The 18,662-nt window shown below is 32.1% G+C and overlaps 4 protein-coding genes across 8 annotated transcripts in view; 2 read left to right on the top strand and 2 right to left on the bottom strand.

The window, feature by feature from the left end:
• Positions 1-16: 16 nt before the first annotated feature.
• Positions 17-7,112, bottom strand: LOC126866916 (uncharacterized). 3 transcript variants are annotated; one of them, XM_050620919.1, is made up of 8 exons: positions 6,763-7,112; positions 5,095-5,347; positions 4,107-4,990; positions 3,273-4,035; positions 2,815-3,202; positions 2,600-2,742; positions 2,360-2,511; positions 17-2,298 (listed from the first exon to the last, which is right to left on the bottom strand). In XM_050620919.1, the coding sequence occupies exons 2-8, from the start codon at positions 5,170-5,172 to the stop codon at positions 81-83; spliced, it is 4,626 nt and encodes a 1,541-aa protein (XP_050476876.1). In that variant the 5' UTR covers positions 5,173-5,347; positions 6,763-7,112; the 3' UTR covers positions 17-80. The 3 variants fall into 3 exon arrangements, with proteins under 3 accessions (XP_050476876.1, XP_050476877.1, XP_050476875.1); XM_050620920.1 differs by having other exon boundaries at positions 2,600-2,721; XM_050620918.1 differs by having other exon boundaries at positions 2,600-3,202.
• Positions 7,113-7,249: 137 nt separating this feature from the next.
• On the bottom strand, positions 7,250-8,402 carry LOC126866920 (Golgi SNAP receptor complex member 2). The gene is made up of 2 exons (XM_050620927.1): positions 8,223-8,402; positions 7,250-8,057 (listed from the first exon to the last, which is right to left on the bottom strand). Exons 1-2 carry the CDS (start codon positions 8,360-8,362, stop codon positions 7,559-7,561), a joined length of 639 nt encoding a protein of 212 aa, XP_050476884.1. The 5' UTR covers positions 8,363-8,402; the 3' UTR covers positions 7,250-7,558.
• A 1,162-nt stretch (positions 8,403-9,564) lies between these two features.
• Positions 9,565-12,317, top strand: LOC126866918 (beta-catenin-like protein 1). The gene is made up of 9 exons (XM_050620924.1): positions 9,565-9,694; positions 9,822-10,201; positions 10,279-10,610; positions 10,683-10,906; positions 11,030-11,212; positions 11,283-11,430; positions 11,503-11,669; positions 11,730-11,913; positions 11,979-12,317. The coding sequence occupies exons 1-9, from the start codon at positions 9,665-9,667 to the stop codon at positions 12,065-12,067; spliced, it is 1,737 nt and encodes a 578-aa protein (XP_050476881.1). The 5' UTR covers positions 9,565-9,664; the 3' UTR covers positions 12,068-12,317.
• A 1,056-nt stretch (positions 12,318-13,373) lies between these two features.
• LOC126866917 (uncharacterized) overlaps positions 13,374-18,662 on the top strand; it is a 38,498-nt gene continuing 33,209 nt past the window's right edge. For 2 of the 3 annotated variants that reach the window (XR_007690086.1, XM_050620921.1), the window contains exon 1: positions 13,375-13,671. The gene's annotated coding sequence lies outside the window, so the exon portion shown is untranslated. Of the gene's footprint in view, positions 13,672-18,662 lie in introns of all 3 variants that reach the window. The other variant, XM_050620923.1, reaches the window with a different exon arrangement.

The following is an 18,662-nucleotide window of genomic DNA, read 5'->3' as shown; positions in this document are numbered from 1 at the left end:
AATGATAAGTATCTAGTTATAAAGAGTAATCCGTTATTGCTTATCGTTTATTCATTAAAATTGTACATTACATATTATTATTAGCTATAATTCTGTATTACAATTTTTTGTTTCATTAATAAATAATTTACATACTTAGTATTTAAAATAGTTTCTAAATTCATATCATCGAAATAACATTCTCGTTGCAGTTGATATTTCGATTCATGCGTTTCATTATCGCATCCTATCGTACTATCTTTTGTAGAGTAGTTATCATGGCTGTGCTCCTTTCGTTTCATGTAATAGAAACAAAGATTTAGAAACTTCGACTCTTCTCTATAAAAAGGATTATCATCATGGTAGAAAGGATTTTCAATAGTCGTGTTACTATCAAAATACTTAATACTGTGTGTGAACAATTTTACGAAAAATAGATTCATATCGTTATCCGTAGGAAAATTTAATTTTTCGAGCATTACTTCGGATAATAGTCTTTGATATATAAGTTCATCATGCCCTAAAGCATTATATTCAGTATTAATTGTCTGTAGAACATGCGCCCTTAAATTTTCCGCAATAATTTCGCGTATCTCTGTAATTTCATCTTTCAGTAGAATTAAACAGCAATGTAAAATACTTAATTTAGTTTTGCTTGTTAATTCTGCAAATCGATGAACTAAGAATTGCATAAGTTCAACTGCGATTCGTCTCATGTGTTCTTCTTCATGAACACTTAATTTGAGTGTATGGGATAGTACTTCGTCTATCATTGCCTCGTTTCGAGAAAAAATTATCAATATGCATTTTAAACTCCATAAATTATAATATCTTACAGTTTCTAATTTTTCAATAAACGAAATTTCTACTATTTTCGTAATATCTAATTCATTTATATCTAATAGCGGCCAATGCTTCAAAGTTCTCAAAATGTAATTTATCATTGCATTTAAAAGTAGTTCATTACATCCGTATTCATTCAGCAATACACGTTTGAGTAAAATTTCCAAAATTGGGATGCTATGTGACACGTGATTTAAGAAAGAAATACTTTGATCGATACAAGGGGAGTACAAAATTTTATGCAAAATATCAATATTAACGTTATTAGTACGGTTTATATAGTCAGCATATAACTTTGTAGAAAGGTCTACAAATTGGAAAAATCCTGGTTTTATTTTCTCAGAAGAGAGTAAAAATCTGTTTCCGTTAAAAATAAATATGTCTTCTTTAGATATCTCATCGGAAATAAATTCTTTTAGTTGTAAAAATAGCATTTCAATCATGTAACATATTTGTGAGCTACATTCTCCTTTCGACATATTACTCCAAATTCGTAATATTTTTCGAAATCGCAGCCATTCTGGAGATTTTTCTAATCCACGATCAGCGTATCGCTTAACATTCGAACACACATTTATACTTTCAATTTCAACGGATAATTTTTCTTTGAGAAATTTCATAGTTAACAAATAACCATGGATTAAATTAACACTCTGGCATGAAGAAATATCGCACTTTAATTTCTGAAGCTCGAGTTGAATTTGTAAAAAGTCTGTTAATGCTGCATATGCCTTTGCAGCTAAGAATCTAACATAGAAAATAGGATTTCCAATCAGCATATAAAGTAAGTATTTTACTTTTGATACATATTTTTGCGAGGAATAATCAATTAAGTTACAAGCACTACATGAAAATTTCGAAAGGAGTATAAGAATATGAACGATATTCGAATGTAAATATAGAGCAGTAGAGAACCTTGTAAAGGTAAATGAAAACCTATGTAATTCTTTCATGGCATAGTCTGCAAGTAGTGGATAATGCGTAACAAAATGATTAATGGAATAACCATTTCCAAAATCTAAGGTATCCCCATAACTTTGGCCTATTAATCTTGGAACTATCGAACCAAATAATTGTAGACTTGCATTTCTGATAGTCCATATTTCTGATTCCAAATATTTAAAACAAGTTAGTGAAATTCTTTCCATATATGGAGTTAACTGTGCGTTTATTTCTTTATCAGCTACTAAAGCCCGTAGAAAATATAAACGTCTTGCCCATGGAGAATCGTGTTGAAATTCTATGCTCTTCAAATTCTCATCAGAAACATTGTCCAACAGGTCTAATAATTTTTGTACTGCAAAATGCAAAAGAGGTCTATCTCGTCGATTATCGCTAACGACAATTCTATGAAACATAATTGATAATCCAGCACCTCTTCTGGTAATGTTTAAAGAATCCATAAAATTATTTTCTAATATACGCAATATATGTGTTTTTGGCAAATTAGAATACTTAGCTTCTTTGCACAAACATCTGAAATGACATAATCGCTAGATATTTAATTTTCCTATTATCCTATCAATATGAATTATACCTCGTTAATTGTCCAATTGCTGTACCCGCTGCTTCCACTACACCTTTGTGTCTACATCTGAGTAATACAGTAATGATAACATTTGCGGAACGTTTAACTGTATCGTCGGAATACATTAATGTACCTATTTCACAAGCTATTTCACAGGAGACCTACATAGAAAATATGCTTTATTATCTTACTTTTGTTTACAAAGAGATATATTTATTAAAATTAAACGATAAAGGTTAAAACTTTTACCTTTAAAGACATCCAAATGCAAGAGATGAGTACCTGATGTGCAGGAGTTAAACTTAAATCATCGAAATTGATGTTGTCTATCTCACTATTTTTAATAGCTTCGTTAATCGCTAATCCCATTTCTGCAAACGACGACGAATATTCTACAAATTCAGTTACAATTTCATCTAAGGCAAGATATATTTTAGACTTCAATGAAATTGAATAAAATATACCTGTATTTTTGGATTTTGAAGAAAATATATATAGAAAAAAATCTGTAGCATCTTCCAATAGATACAATATTTTTTCAATAAATTCTGAAGATATATTAGAACTTTCTTGACCATTTTGAAAAGCAATATTTAATAAAGCAGTCATCACGCCATAAAATGGTTTATTTTGAACAATTGCCTTTAGTACATCTTCTTTCATTTGCATTAACTGATTTGTAGCTTCATTAAACAAGAAATCCGAATATTTCAACTGATCATTATAATCCTTATGATCTTGTAAAATATTCAAAGGCAACCATTTTACTAAAATTGACATAAGAGCCGCACCACTTTCAATTTCATAGAATTTAGAAGAATTACAATTTTTCAATGCCGTGTGAAATAATATCTAAATCAATAATGTCCTTTTTTTTTTAATGAAAAACCAACTGTTGAGAAAAAGATGAATAATTTCTTACCTGCTTTTCAACATGAGACAAAATATCTTTATTGAAATAATTAAGAATAATAGAAGCAGCTAATTGCTTGACATCAAGTGCAGAATCTAGTACAAGTTTTAATAAGATAAATAAACTCCTTCTGTTTGTGAATTTCCAGTTTCCAGTTATTATTAAATGTTTTTCCACCAATGAAATGCACAAAACATTTTCGACATTGGACTTATTTGTGACAAAGCCATTGGTAAATGAAAGTATGGCTCTATACAAATTTAAGCCTAGAATTTTTCTTTGATAACAAGAACCAATTTCAAAACAATCCAAAAAGAATTCATGCAACCAATGTGTAATGTAGTACACATCTTGCATACTGTTTGAATTATTATCACACATTTTTAGAACGTTAGTATAAAATATTTTAAAATATTTGACAATCCCATCTCTCATGTACACTGTTGTACTATTTGCATTGTGCCATAAAAAATGTTGTACTGTAAAAAACTGATCTCTATTTTCATTGTATAATCTAGTTATTTGATAACAATTTATGGCAAATCCATTCAATCTTATGATTTCTTTATTATGATTTATATAACATTCTATCCTTGCTTGTTGTGGAAGATCAATATGCATTTCACAAGCCAATTTTTGGAGATGTGAACGTAAAAAATGTTCTCTTATATCTGTGATTAAATTCCATAAATAAGGTAAAAGATTTCTGTACTTTTTAACAACTGGTTCAAGCCAATGTTTGTAAAGTAACTGAAGAGCATTATGATTTTCACTGAAATTAAATATCCATATTTTGACACTAGAATTTTCCATTATTTGTAAAAGTTTGGTAGTTTAACTCACTTCTCTGGCGATTCCCAATGGTGAAAGAGGTAGTTCATTATATCTCCAAAGGCTTCTTTCCATTCATTTTCGCTTAATTTTTTTATAATAGCAAGATAAACTTTTGTACCAGCAGAACGCAAATAATATTTTGTTAAGCTAGTACATAAAGAAAATAAAAAGTCATAAGATGTAATAATTTTGATTTTGTCCAAAACTTCGCAAATTTCCGCAAGTATATCATATTTTAATTCGTTCTGCCAAGAAATTGTATTGACACAATGCTTAAACAGATACTCCAAATATCCATTATATTTGTTTTCCATGATTTTCAGGTACATATTAAAAATAAGTGCTGAATTTTGCTTACTAATGTCATTGATAGCATTACACCAATTTGAAAAGATAATTGCTTCAAGTCTCTGCTCTACTTCAGAATATGTATTCCAAAAAGTTGTGTTTATGGTTCGTTGCAACCACATGTATAATATTTTGTATGCAAAATAAGAATGTTTAGTATATCTTATACAATGCTCAAATATAACATCGAAAATGAGAAAACAAATATCATTAGAATATATTTTACTGCAATTTACTTGTAAATACCCATAAGCGCAAATCAGTTTAAATAATCCGGATTCAACAGTATTATACTTTTTATTGAAGATGTATACTTCATTATGTTTAAAGCTCAAAAGATTTGTAAAAGTTTCTTTTAGAAATACTAAATTAGATTGCATTGACAATAAAGCAAAAAATGTATGGGAAGCCAACAAGGTTCTCTCTCTTTTTATTTCTGTATTCGAAGCAAAAGCTCCTATAATGTGTATATAAACTGGTTGCCATTGTTTTAAATGTTCATCATTCCAGGATTCTTTGCATGATGAAGCAAAGCTTATCAGTTTCTAAAAATACAACAACAAAATACTTTATGTTTATGTAAAGTAATCTAATAGACATTAATCGTTTTAAATGAAATTGTACATTAATAGAATCATAAAATACTAACTCTGAAAATAGCAGTGTCTTCTGCACATGTTTGTAACTCTTTGATTACATAATTCAATTCCATATTTTTTGTACACATTTTGTTATTGTAATTTAATAACAGAAGATTCAATTTAATAATTATGTATATTATATATATTTTTGTACCCTAGTCATACGTGTTTGTATTTGTTGTTTGAAAATTAAAAACTGCTTTTGAAGTTTGTGCAGTTGCATCAGATTTGTCTGTTTTGTCTCCATCAAGGCTGCATGTCCTGCAATTAATATGTAATAATAACATTCTTTAAAATTTTGTTTTTTAAACATAAAAAATTAATAGAAAACATAATTAATGCCTGCAAAACCATAAAGAAAGTTTAAAAATTCAAAAAGTAATGAATTATTGGTTTAAATGTAAATAAGCATATCATCCAGCAGCCATAAAATTAGCCTCTATGTGTAAAATAATTGAGAAAGCAAATATGATCTGCTTTTAATATAATGGATTAAGGATCATCATACAATATAAGAAGACAATATTGTTACTTGCATTTGTTTTATTATAAGTAATAAAAATAAGAAAACTTAATTTGGAAACAATTTAATAGCTATTAGTTCAAATGTAATAAATTATAAATTACAATTGCTAAATTAGTTTTATATTTTATGTTGCATTTTGTTCTTCAGGAACATACCCCCCTTGTTCTAGCTGCTCTTTGAATTTCAAGTACTCTCGTTTACGATCAAAGTGTTTTACCTAGTAAAAAGTAATAAACATGAAGATTTAATGAAAGAGAGACAGGCATTACATATAGGAAAATTATTTCCTTTACTGTTACTTATTATACTTCATAAGTGAAAAACATAATATTACAATTCTTCAATTATTATAATAAAGTACAAAATTTACCCATAGTGCAGGACAAAACTTTTCATATTGATCTCTAAATTTTTTACACTCTGTTTCTGTTTTGCCATCATCAAGACACTTCCAATATTCATCTCTATGATTCCAACATTTTGCACGATCTTCTTTACTTGGAAAAGACATCCTAAAATAATCCAATTTGTATATCCAATTATATATTACATATTTATGCTTTCCTTTTTTAAATCAATATGCATTCCTTTCCTTTAGCTTTACAAACTTATTAAATAAATTTTTATGTGTTTTTAGTAAAAAAGAAATTACAATGTTCCAACTCAAAAGAATTAATTTGCACTTACCTATATTATATATTGTAGAACTGAAACCTTTTCGGAATTGAATAAATTTTCACTTACAAATTCAAAATGTGTTACAAATACTTATTTTTACAGAAATTAAAAATAAGAACCTTAAAATAAAACAAAATGATTACATAATCTTATAGCACTATAGTGTAATTTATACACCAAAAATCATAAGAAAAAATTGAACTTTTTTATTTTTTAATTTAAAAACGACTTTCAAAGATATAACTTAGTGATTTAATTTTTTAATTTATTATATTGAATATAATTTGTGTTATAGGTTACTCAGGACAATAAATTCCATTTTATTAAATAATTTATAAAGTTTTTAATATTATAAAGGCATATATACATAAATAAAACAAGTAAATTGAAATTTGTATTATTTATGTATTTTACCTTCATATAAACGTAGATTACTTTATTTTTATGCTAATAGTGGAAAATAGAAACTAACCTGTCTATTAGTTTCCTTAAGATAAACCATGGAATACTACAACACAAGATTATATAAAATTTTGTTGTATCGAATTTACATTCGCTTTTTAAATTACAGATATATATAATCCTTATTTTTTTAATTTATTGTAAAATAGTATGAATATTCAACACAAATAAAGAGTCCTTGCAAGCATAATTTATTATTCTTAATGTGTACAATCAAAAAATAGTATTTTATCATTTAAATTAGGATAAAAAATGAATTTTAATCCAATTATTTTACAAATAAAAAAGCACATGGGTATCCATATTTAATATTCCCACATGTACTTACTTACTAAATGGAAATGATATCAGTGTTGCCAATACCCATATATTAATTTGTGATTTTTAGGAATGAGTTTTATTTCTAGCTAAATTCGTATAAAAGTGGTAATACACTATCAATAAAAAATTAGAAATCTATTAACGACATTGATACCGGAATGAATTAAATTGCCACATTTATGCTGTTAACATATAGCTCTGCCATTCTTATTTTATTGTGTACACACATACAAATACATGTGTATTAATATTTAATAAGTAACAATTACAAATTTCAGGTTCACAATGCAACATTCAATTTAATATGTGAAGGATGAAGCATTCAACATTATTAATTCAAATATATTATATATCACGTATAGTAGTAAAAACATACCAAATTTCTTTATACAATGCCAAAAACAATTTCCTATTTAAAATACTTCAATAATTAATAGTGTTAATTGCATCATCCTATGTACTTAAAAAGTGGAAGGTAATATTTTCTATGTAAGATAAATTATAATTAAAACTATAACAAAGCATGTGAACAACATTCCACCAACTAGGATAAATCCATCCTGTCTTGCTCTCTGCTCTATTAGTCTCATTGTGGTTTGTGAAAGTCCTAATGTATTCCCAATGTCTATTAATTTCCTATGAGCCCCTTTTAAAGTTATTCTTTGTGATCTCAAACTATCCAAAATACTACTACCACTTTGAAGGAGATCATCCATACCACTAACTGCATTTCTTAAACTATGATTGTGTTGTACATTATGATCTATCATAATATCAACATGATCATTTGTGGTAAATGTCCTAGACAGCAATGCTTCCCTTTCAGCTTCTTCTCTTTGTTTTCTAATCATTTTGTTGCGCCATGAATTTAAAGCAGCTGTGAGATGACGGCTGTCATATTTCAGTTGATCCACGCGCATTTTAGCATTCTGTCTTTGAGATATAGGGCCTTTACGGCATAATACATCTAATTTCTCGCAATTACTGAAATGTAAGAGTATGAAATTGTATATTATTATTTCATAATATTTTTATAAAATACATGTATACATGCAAGCAAAATAAATGTATCTATGAATTCTACATAGATCTATGACTTCTTTATATAATTACCTACATAAAAAATAAAAGTTTTTTTTTAATAACTACCTGTTGATGAGGTTTATTTTTGATTCTATGTTGTTTTCTATTTCTTTTACATCCAGGTTAGGCGTTTTTTTCTCAAGCTGTGAGAAAAGATGTTGTGTTTCTTGGACCAGTTTGTTTGTTTGATGATATAGAGTTTCCATACTTAATAATAAATAGTTCCATTCGTATTTCGACAACTCGTGTCGGACCGTGTGCGAAAGTTATGACGTGTACGTATAAATACTACTGTCACTGTCAGATCATCAAATGGGATATCTGTAACAGTGGTTATCAAAATCTATCAGAGGATAACTTCCAATAACTTTTAGATAGAATAAAGATAATAGATCAAACTTCAAAAAGCAAATAAATGAAAAGGGCCAAATATGAGACAGGCCAAAGAGAAAACTCAAAGTGTTAAGATACATTGCACATATAAATAAAGGAGCGGACCCTGGAAACCATGCTAATACTATACAAATCATTGATAAAATCGGTAATAGAATACGGAATTAACATATACTTTCCAACAGGAAACCATTAAGCAAAAAACAGAAAAAATATAAAATGCAGAATAGCCATGCGCTATAATATAACAACGCCAATCAACGTGATGAATGCAGAAGCAGGTATCATGGACATAGAAAATAAAATCGAATTAGTAACAAGAAAGTACACCATTAAGAAAAAAGCAGACTCCATAGAATAGAGATATAAAGATAGAGTGCGTGAGTGAGCTGAAAAAAAATATATGAATAGAAAGAGAATGCTGCATAGAAGCCCCTTATATCCTTGTCTAAAAAGCATACATATTGGTACTTCGTACGTCGTACAGTAAATATGGAAGTGTAAAACCGGTAAACGAGTGGCGTCAATGAGCGTGCCTGATTAGACAAGCACAGACAGGCCCTCTATGCAACATTCTCTTTCTATTCCCATATCACATCTACCTACACGGTAACATATGACTCGTGCACTTTATGTTTATTTTATGGCAGATTCATACAGCGCGACACTAGGGGGAATAAAAGACATAGTAGATATCACCATTATAGACACCCACACAAGAAATGATTATACAATAAAAACCTTTAAAAAATAAATCTGCTCATGGTGATTTTTTTTATTTATTAAGTCATGAAATAACTATAAAATTTTCTTTTTTTTAATAAAAAATAAAACAATTCTTGTCTGCTTGAATGAAACGGAAAGTACTGACATCTTTAGGTTTAAATCGTATATAAGACATTTTTGTAAGTCAATGAAATTTATGTTGGTAAATATAATTAAAAGATTAATTAATCTATTGGATGTGTAATTTTTATTGCATAATAAAGTTTACACAACTTTTTTAAATTTATAGTGAGTTACTTATGACCATGATATATATTGGCTGAGAGTGATAACCAAATTGTGTTTGTCGCATGTAATACCTTCTAAAAGGAAATCTATCGTTCTTACAAATGGATATCGGTGAATTATTATCGTACAAAGTAAGTTTGTAAAACCGTATTATTTATGATACGAAAATTTGTATTATCTAAAATTTTGATGCTAACCTAAGTACACACAGTACATACAAGTTATTTTTATTTGCTATTCTGTGTTCATTTTGTATAGCCACCAAATACACCAAAACGACCAGTAGCAGGAGAAGAAGATGATGAAGATGAGTGGGAAAATGCTAAGAAACCTAAAAGAGTAATTAAAACTCCATATCATGCACGTCAAAGGCAACAGAGAGAAATCGAAGTGACTCCAGTTAGAAGCAGTGAACCTCCTACACCTATCAGAGCTGCTTTACCTTCACCAGCAAATGATGTTGTTGAACCACAGCTGACAGAGAAAGAAAAGCAAGATATATTAAAATACGTAGAAACTGAGGCTCCAGAAATAGAAGCATTAGATGAAGCAACACTAAAGAGAATGGTTCTTCTATTTGAAAAAAGGGCTCTTAGGAACCAAGAAATGAGAGTAAAATTCCCTGATCAACCAGAAAAGTATATCATTTTCTAACATTATGCATGAAGATCAAGCTTAAAATATAAGATTGAAATTATATTTTAAAATTTAATAGATTTATGGAATCAGAAGTAGAACTGCATGAAACTCTCCAAGAACTTCATGTTGTTGCAACAAACCCAGATCTATATCCTTTAATGGTGGAATTAGGTGCTGTACCTTCACTGCTTGAATTATTATCTCATGAGAATACGGATATAGCAGTTGGTGTAGTGGACCTTCTGCAAGAATTAACAGATGTAGATATTTTACATGAAAGCCAAGAAGGTGCTGATACATTGATTGATGCTTTATTAGAACAACAAGTTTGTGCTCTTCTTGTACAAAACTTAGAGAGACTGGATGAATCAGTAAAGGAAGAAAGTGATGGAGTTTATAATACTTTAGGTAATAATTATTGTAAGTTGGTGAGTACCTTACTTTGAAATTAAAGTAAATATTACGGTACATTTTTTTCAGCTATTTTTGAGAATCTCTTAGAGTTTAGGCCAGAACTGTGTGGAGATGCAGGGAAACAAGGATTAATGCAATGGCTCCTAAGGAGAATCAAAGCAAAAACACCATTTGATGCTAATAAGCTTTATGCTAGTGAACTTTTATCTATTCTTTTGCAAAACACACCAGAGAATAGGTTACTTCTTGGTGAACTTGATGGAATTGATGTGTTATTACAACAATTAGCGGTAATATTATTTGTATTTTCTCTTTTTCTATATATTTTTTGTATTTCTTTCTTTATATTTTACTTATTTTTATACTTTTCATACATTTTTATGTGCTTTTAAAATAATTTCTATTAATTTTAGTATTACAAAAGACATGATCCTCAAACAGCTGAGGAGCAAGAAATGATGGAAAATTTATTCAATGTATTATGTTCAAGTTTAATGGCAACTGTAAACAGAGATAGGTTTTTAAGGGGAGAAGGACTGCAACTTATGAATTTAATGTTGCGAGAAAAAAAAATGTCTAGGAATGGTTCTCTTAAAGTAAGTAGCAGGTTAAAATTTATATTTAATTTGTTTCTTAATATCAATAAACAACAATGTTATATTTTAGGTATTAGATCACGCAATGAATGGCCCAGATGGAAAAGATAATTGTAGTAAATTTGTTGATATTCTCGGATTAAGAACAATATTTCCTTTATTCATGAAAACACCAACAAAAAATCGGAAGAGAATGCTTACAGCGGAAGAACACGAAGGTAACTAAACCATGAGAGATTTTCCTTAATTACGTTTGTCTACGATATTTTCACGAATAATTATTGTTGTAGAACATGTAGTATCAATTATAGCAAGTATGCTGAGGAATTGCAAAGGTCAACAACGTCAAAGATTGTTGAGTAAATTTACGGAAAATGATTACGAGAAAGTGGATCGATTGATGGAGCTCCATTTCAAATATCTTGAAAAAGTGGAGGAAGTTGAAAAAAATACAAAGGTTAGTAAAAAGATATAAATTTTGAAGATATTTTATTTGATAATATATTTAATGATATAGGAAGATGAAGATGAAGAAGAATCGTACCTGAGAAGATTAGATGGTGGATTGTTTATTTTACAATTAGTAGATTATGTATTATTAGAGGCGTGTACCGGTTGTCCACCGGCAGTTAAGCAACGAGTAACACGAATTTTAGCTCAAAGAAGAGCATCTTTAAAAACTATAAGGCATATCATGCGAGGTATATTTTTTATTATAATATTTTAGTATTATTTTATTTGCTTTTAATTTAATTATTTTGTTTAGAATACGCGGGAAATCTTGGCGATGCTGGAGATTCGGAATGGAGAGAAGCAGAGCAACAACATATATTGCAATTAATCGATAAATTTTGATGTATACTTTTTAATGAAAGAGTTAAAAACTTTAAGCTTTTTGCCTTTTTGTAAATTTTTTCCAGAAGTAGCAATCCTATGGATATCTATCACATGTATAAAATATATCATTAGAAATATTCATTTTTATATGCAAAGATTAAAAGAAGCGTTTGTAAAAAATTAAATGAGTGTCATATATTTTATCGCAGTTTGTGTACAAGTAAGTTGTGAAGTAAGCACTAAATCAAATTATACGACGATTAATCGATTTATTGTTTTAATTCATATCAAGCAACATGATTGATAATGCTATGTTGTACGATAGCGCGTAAAGCCTTGTACTCAAAATTTATAATTGATTTTAGTTCTCTGAAGAATTTTTTCACCCACTGATGAAATATTTCGTAACGATATCATAGATGCACGTTAATAAAATGGGTGAAAATAAAGCAGTGATCACAAGTCGTTATTGTTTGTATCATGTCAGTTTTGAGCAAGATAATCCCAAGTTTAATCGATGTTGTCCATCCATACGAATCGGAAGATACCGTTTATAACTTTCAAAATTACTACGGCGAAATTCTACTATCGGGCTGTTTGTGGAGGAGCTGTTATCGTAGAAAAAAATTTGGTTTTTACGAAAAATTCATTGTTGACAGTGGCTGTGTGAAATACTTTCATCGATTCAACGATCGTGACAACGTATTTCATTGTCAGAAATACTTTTCCTATTTCGAGTTCATCATTTGTCAAGTAAGTACAAGATTCTACTTAAATTTCTCAAAATTAAAAATGACGGGTCAATAACCCGGTGTATACAATACGAACATCACAACTACGAATGATACGTGTATCTACCACGTAATTGTGCTTCGTACTTGACACTCTGTGGCAAATCTATATTTATGGTAAAATTTAACATTTATTTCGTGAAATTTATAATTAAATGTAATAAAAAAAGAATGCGCGCGTTTTCTCTTAGACTCACCGTAACCATGGTAACCCACGTGGACGCATGCGCTTACAATTGGTATGCTTAATCGTAGTACCGTGTCTTCTCAGTTCTATATCAGTTATAGTCGTACATGCACTTATTAAGACTGAAAAGAGATGTTTAATTAATCGAATTTAACGTTTACTATCAATCACGTGTTCAGAATCTACAGTGTTCACACATGGTATTCTAGCTGTCTGTTTCGAATGTGCTGCCAAATAGATATGTGTTATGATATGTATAAGTGGGGAGGAGGGGGTCAACGTTCGGTGAACGATCGATCGCGATTGGTTTAGCCGCCCAGCTCTCTACCAATCGGAGCGCGTGCTGCGCCCTAACATGAAAGTCTGCTGCACGAGACAGGCCAGTTTGCTGTTGCAAGCTTCAGAGGTGCGGTTGTTGGTTGTGTAAGCCGGTTCGCGGTGTTTTCGCTGTTTTTAATTTTCACGTTTTACAATTCACCGCATAAAGTTGAAGACACTTGTCGCAGACATGCCGAGGAAAAACGATATCCGTGCGTGATGCGAGTGGTAAATTTTGTGCACCCATTTGTGTTGTAATTACGACCGACTGAATTTGAAGAAAACTGTTACGAGAAAGTGTCAATTCCTCTGAAGAAACAACCACGGTATGTCACCTGTCAATTTCATCCCTTGTTTTACGATTAATTCGTGCATGTTATTGATTGGTATCGTGCTCTGGATCGGAGCGTGCGTACGTGCGTGTACCAGCATATTTACGAACACGTATTGTGATTCAGAAATTCAAAATTATTTTATGAATGGTTTTTCAATATTTATATGACACTCGATGTTTAGAAAATATTGCAACACACCATTCATTATGGCATAAGTATGTACAGTTTACTTCATCTTTACATTTTCTTGTTGACCGTATACGTATATGCGTATCCTTTTACCTAGCATACATATCCAAAAAAAAGTTCATAGAAATTAGCATTAACGACTAGTGCCATTTATAAAATCGTCGCATATTTATAATTAGCTATCATCCGGTATATTATAAATTAAGCTTCGATATTATGAGATTTTACGACGCAATCAACCAGACAGTCGATTGAACCATGTTAATATTCCATTGAACAACATTATCATACACTCATCTCTGGTGCTAACTTGTTCCTCACATCGCATTCCTAAAATAAACGCTTTTTACGGTGTCGTTAAAATTCGTAGTATGTAGTTTCTGTAGCACGGTTGAAAACGAAGTTTTCGTTTCGCTCGCCATAAAGAAGGGAAGGAAAAAGAAGGATAGAAGAAAACGATATCGAATGACGGTGATCACGCGGATAATTTTATAATTCCATCTGTGTATTTGACACCGTGGATTAGCATTCCGGCGAGTTGTTAAACTGTGTTCTAAAATTAGATCGTTTCAGATTTATCTGTGAAGCTTATTTGCGCGATTCTAATCGTTGCAGTCTGGATTGTCTGTAATTCGGCCGATAGTCGCGCGTGAGGCTCGCGCATGTAATGAACATTGGATAATTTTCGTTCGTAGGGCTTCTTCGTTCTCTCGTAACGTAACTCCAGTTGAGCGGTGTCTTCTTGCTACTCAAAACCAATTTCGCGATTGCGTACCTGACGCGATTGTGTATCGGTGACGTAACATTGCTTCTTCCGATTTGTTGTTACGTGCACGTGCCGCGGAGCAATGTTCGTCACGTGATCGCTGGAGCTACTGCTTAGTGCTTATTCAATAGCTCCGTGTAAATCTCTGAATTATTCAAGGTCATTTCCCCCATTATAAGTTTGGAGAAAAGATTTATCATTATTTTAGGTCATTAAAAAATTTTAATCGATTCCTACATCTTTATTAATGATAGTGCCTAATCGACTAGATGTGTCTAAAATTAAAAATTTTGTGTTTAAACTATTCTCTAACTTAACTGAATGTTTTAACCTAACTTAATTGAGATTTAACACAAAACTCTAATCCAAATTTGGGAAATTTGGTAATCTAATTGAAACTTCAACTTAACTTACCTGTAAATTAACTCAAAACTACAACTCAAACTTACCTTCCTTTGTCCGCGAACTGAACGCTGTTTTGTGAAAGTAACATTCTGCACTGAGTTCAATATAACTTCTGAAACAGAAATAATTTTTAGACCGGCCGTTCTCTCAGTTCAAAACTTGTATTTTTTTTGTTCTACTTGAGTAGTATTCGAATATAGATTACAAGGATGAATAAAAAATTATTGGCGCTTCGAAACGAAATTTAGTCAAAAAAGAAATCGTTCTTTTAATTCTAGCATTTTTAAGTTACATTAATTCTCTTAATGGGGGGTTAACAAGTTCAAAGCAACTTTATAGCGCAAATAACCGCGAGAGGATTCTTTACTGTATAAATTGATAGGAGTGAATCATTCAGGGGTTGAGTTATCTCTTTTCTCGAGGGATACGGTAATTATTTCTGTAAATTACATGCTCTTGTAGCTTAACCACGTTGCGTAGTTGCACGTCACTGGAAAGGGGAGAAAAAGGGAGAAAGTTGGGAACTTTTTATGGTTTGGAACGGGACGTGAAGTTGCATGTAAAATTCCCCATTAATATGTTTAAAAACGTGACGAAATTTTCTCGACAGAAATTAAACGATTGAATAGCAAACGAGCAGACATTAATCTCAAATGAATACGTTGGTTAGTTTTGACATTGGAAAACGTTTAGATAAAAAACACGATAGAAACGATACAAAAGTTGTGAGGTTGAAAATTTGTTGGTTCTGAGATATATAGCAAAGGTTTTAATCCCTTTGCCGTGGTTTATCGATTCTCGTCGGTGCAGAATGCACGCTAGTGCATCACTATGAATGCTGCGGACGACGTGTGACCTTGAACGAGTGGCTCGCGAAATCCAAATAGAACCCGGGCAAACAAACCCAAAGCGATACTAGTCATTTTTCTGTTCTGTTTTAAATAGTTTTAATATCCACCTACTTACATCTTCACCGTCACTTTCCACCCTTTTGTACGAAGTTTGTCTTCGTCTCTTGAAAATCCTCGAATTTTTGTTTCCATGTGATCCTCTTCTTGTTTCCATGGCTGATCGACCCACGGGTATTTAACAGTTTCTTTAATTAACTTATAAATGGATTATATTATAGTTTAAAACGTTGTTTTTAATTAGTTCATATTGCTTAATTGGTAGGTTTAAAAAGTTTCACCTTTCGAAAGGATTCGAAAAAACGTTCGCACGGTTGTTCGTCTCGAAAAGAGCGACGTGCCTTGAGAGAACGGCGGGCTGCGGGTAGATTGAAATACTTATTTAAGGAGGATCCAATTAGGCTGCCATTCCTGGAATTGCCGCGGCCAGGTTTACGCCATTATCGATCAAACTGTCCCAGATTCGCGAATTCTTCGTTGCTGAAGCGTTCATGCACAACGCTCCGGCTATCCTGTGCGCCTATAGTCGAAGCTTTCTGTTCAGTCTTGATAAAATCACCACGTAAATACTTGGCTTCTACCATTGAAAAATCCCTTTTCATTTCTCGATCGGTTTTCCCTTGTTTTTTTCTTTTGGTGGAGATTAAACGAGAAAACAATTTAATTTCCGACTTTGTCCTCGAGTTTGATCCGTCTATCGACAAGCAAAAAAAGAAAAGAAATATGACTGAAGAGCGTCTGAGAAATTTGGAAAGCTCGTTTCTTTTATGCTCGAAGTAATTCGAGGCTGAAAGCGGTCTGGAGTCGAGTCAATTAGCCAGAAGTGGATGGAAATCAAGGGTGGTTAAGGAATCCCTCTTACGAGCGACTTTTTCCCACTGATTCTCTTCGCATGGAATCTATTTTTTTCCTTTTCCTCAACTCAACCCCGCTTCTCGTCTGCTCTCTGAAAGTTCGTGTCTGAAAGGCTCGTGTGGCCACTCAAGTCGCGAAAACGCTGAGCGAGCTACTCAAGAGCGACGAGCGAGCACGCCTGGTTGGGACGTGTAAGCCGCTTTCGCGAAATTTACGCTAATTTTTAGGTCAGATACGCGCCAAACTGACTATTAATTTCGAATGGTACCCATGGATGATCTCTCATCACGAAATCTTGCTCGCGCGATCGATCTACTTTCACAGAGAAATTTGCATAGGACATTCAGCGAAGTTTCTATACCTTTTACAAAACATAGAACTTTTACAAAATGTGGAAGAGACGAGAGAAAGTGAATAGCGTCGAGAGAAACTGTTGATGAAGAATAATCGGACAACAATCTATCAAGATGAAATGTAACATTTAACTAATCGATAAACAAATTGGTAATAATTAAGATTAGTATAGTTTCGGCAATTAAACGTAGAGGTCCCAGTTTCTCGTCGATCAGCTGATCGGTGAAGAAACGAGTTTTTTGAATAGCAGCCAACGTCCTCGTTACCATTGTTCGGCTCTCTCAATGTTCCCAGCTTCTTTTACGTACCTTTCGACGAAAACATCCCTTACAATCCAGCCTTGTTGTTTTATTCGTCGGCTATTTACTTCCCGAAGTTTTTGAACGGTACTGTGGTGAAGAAATAATCGTACACAGGCTGAATCGAGCGTTTCTTTTGCAATCGGCCGAAGGAAGACGAATACGGGATTATGGTCATTTCAGGCGGTTACATCACACGCGTTCATTCCCCGTCGAATTACTCGTCTTCGATGCTAACCCTTTTTCCTTGATTTTGCAATAGTCGCGTTGCATTAATTATGCGCTTCCGTGGGCAGTGGCATGCGCGAACGTCGAGAAACTACCACGATTTGCATGCACACTATTGCACACAGTGGTCGATTATGTCATCGGACCAACGCGGAGGAATTAGTCGGACAATGTTATCTTTGCGCCTCGAGTCATCGTGAAGACTCCGTCTTGCTATTTCAATATCAGGTGTGTCTTGTTTGATTCATTGGCAGCAACCTCTTCTAAAAGTAAAGTAGAGTAATTCTTTGTTTTACCCTGCTATTATTCTCGCATCTATATAACCTGAAATGTCAAATGTCATACGTGTCACGGTTATTACTATTATTTTCTATAAGAAGTTAAAAGTAGTTTTGTTTATCCGATAGCAGAGTTGCAAGAAGTCTTCGGGTTAAAGATATACGTAACTATTCTCCGAGTTCTTTATTTTTTTACCATCCCCTTTTCACCCTTTTACAACATAGCTTAAGCTGTCGTGGATAGTATTACATGTACATATTTTCTGCGTATGACGTCAAGATGTCGGAGAAATAGTCATTTTCTAAATTCATTCTGAATTTCTCGTGATCTTGTTACGCTGTGAAAAGGTTAGTATAGTTTAAAAAAACAGGTGTATTAGAAACTATAGGAGACTTCTGTAGAAGGTAATAGTTAGTACACATGGTCCGAATTCCGGATAACTTTTGTGTCACCCCGTGATTTTTCAGTTGCACGTGAGTACGTAGAAGGGTAGAGAGCGAGAGAGAGAGAGAGAGAGAGAGAGAGAGAGAGAGAGAGAGAGAGAGAGATTCTGTGGCGTAGAAATCGCGAAAGTGAACGGTTCTGGTCGAGTTCCCATGGACTTTCTAGATCAAAGAGGTCCGACGATTCGCGCTATTTTGCATGCGTGTACGGCTCCACTGTGTCGTCGTCACACAAAGTGGTTTAATCGAGCTTACC

Source organism: Bombus huntii, chromosome 6 (assembly GCF_024542735.1).
Source record: "Bombus huntii isolate Logan2020A chromosome 6, iyBomHunt1.1, whole genome shotgun sequence".
Lineage (NCBI taxonomy): Eukaryota > Metazoa > Arthropoda > Insecta > Hymenoptera > Apidae > Bombus > Bombus huntii.
The sequence above is the reverse complement of the archived record's forward strand: the minus strand, read 5'-3'. Positions and strand labels throughout refer to the sequence as shown.

Excerpts from the sequence above, each read along its gene's own strand:
- LOC126866918 (XM_050620924.1), top strand. The coding sequence starts at position 9,665 with ATGGATATCGGTGAATTATTATCGTACAAA. Across the intron at positions 10,202-10,278 it reads TTCCCTGATCAACCAGAAAA|ATTTATGGAATCAGAAGTAG; the intron begins GTATATCATTTT and ends AAAATTTAATAG. Across the intron at positions 10,907-11,029 it reads TGTTATTACAACAATTAGCG|TATTACAAAAGACATGATCC; the intron begins GTAATATTATTT and ends TATTAATTTTAG.
- LOC126866916 (XM_050620918.1), bottom strand. The coding sequence starts at position 5,172 with ATGTGTACAAAAAATATGGAATTGAATTATGTAATCAAAGAGTTACAA. Across the intron at positions 4,036-4,106 it reads CATTGGGAATCGCCAGAGAA|TGAAAATCATAATGCTCTTC; the intron begins GTGAGTTAAACT and ends ATTTAATTTCAG. Across the intron at positions 2,299-2,359 it reads GCAATTGGACAATTAACGAG|ATGTTTGTGCAAAGAAGCTA; the intron begins GTATAATTCATA and ends ATGTCATTTCAG.
- LOC126866920 (XM_050620927.1), bottom strand. The coding sequence starts at position 8,362 with ATGGAAACTCTATATCATCAAACAAACAAACTGGTCCAAGAAACACAA. Across the intron at positions 8,058-8,222 it reads AAAATAAACCTCATCAACAG|TAATTGCGAGAAATTAGATG; the intron begins GTAGTTATTAAA and ends CTTACATTTCAG.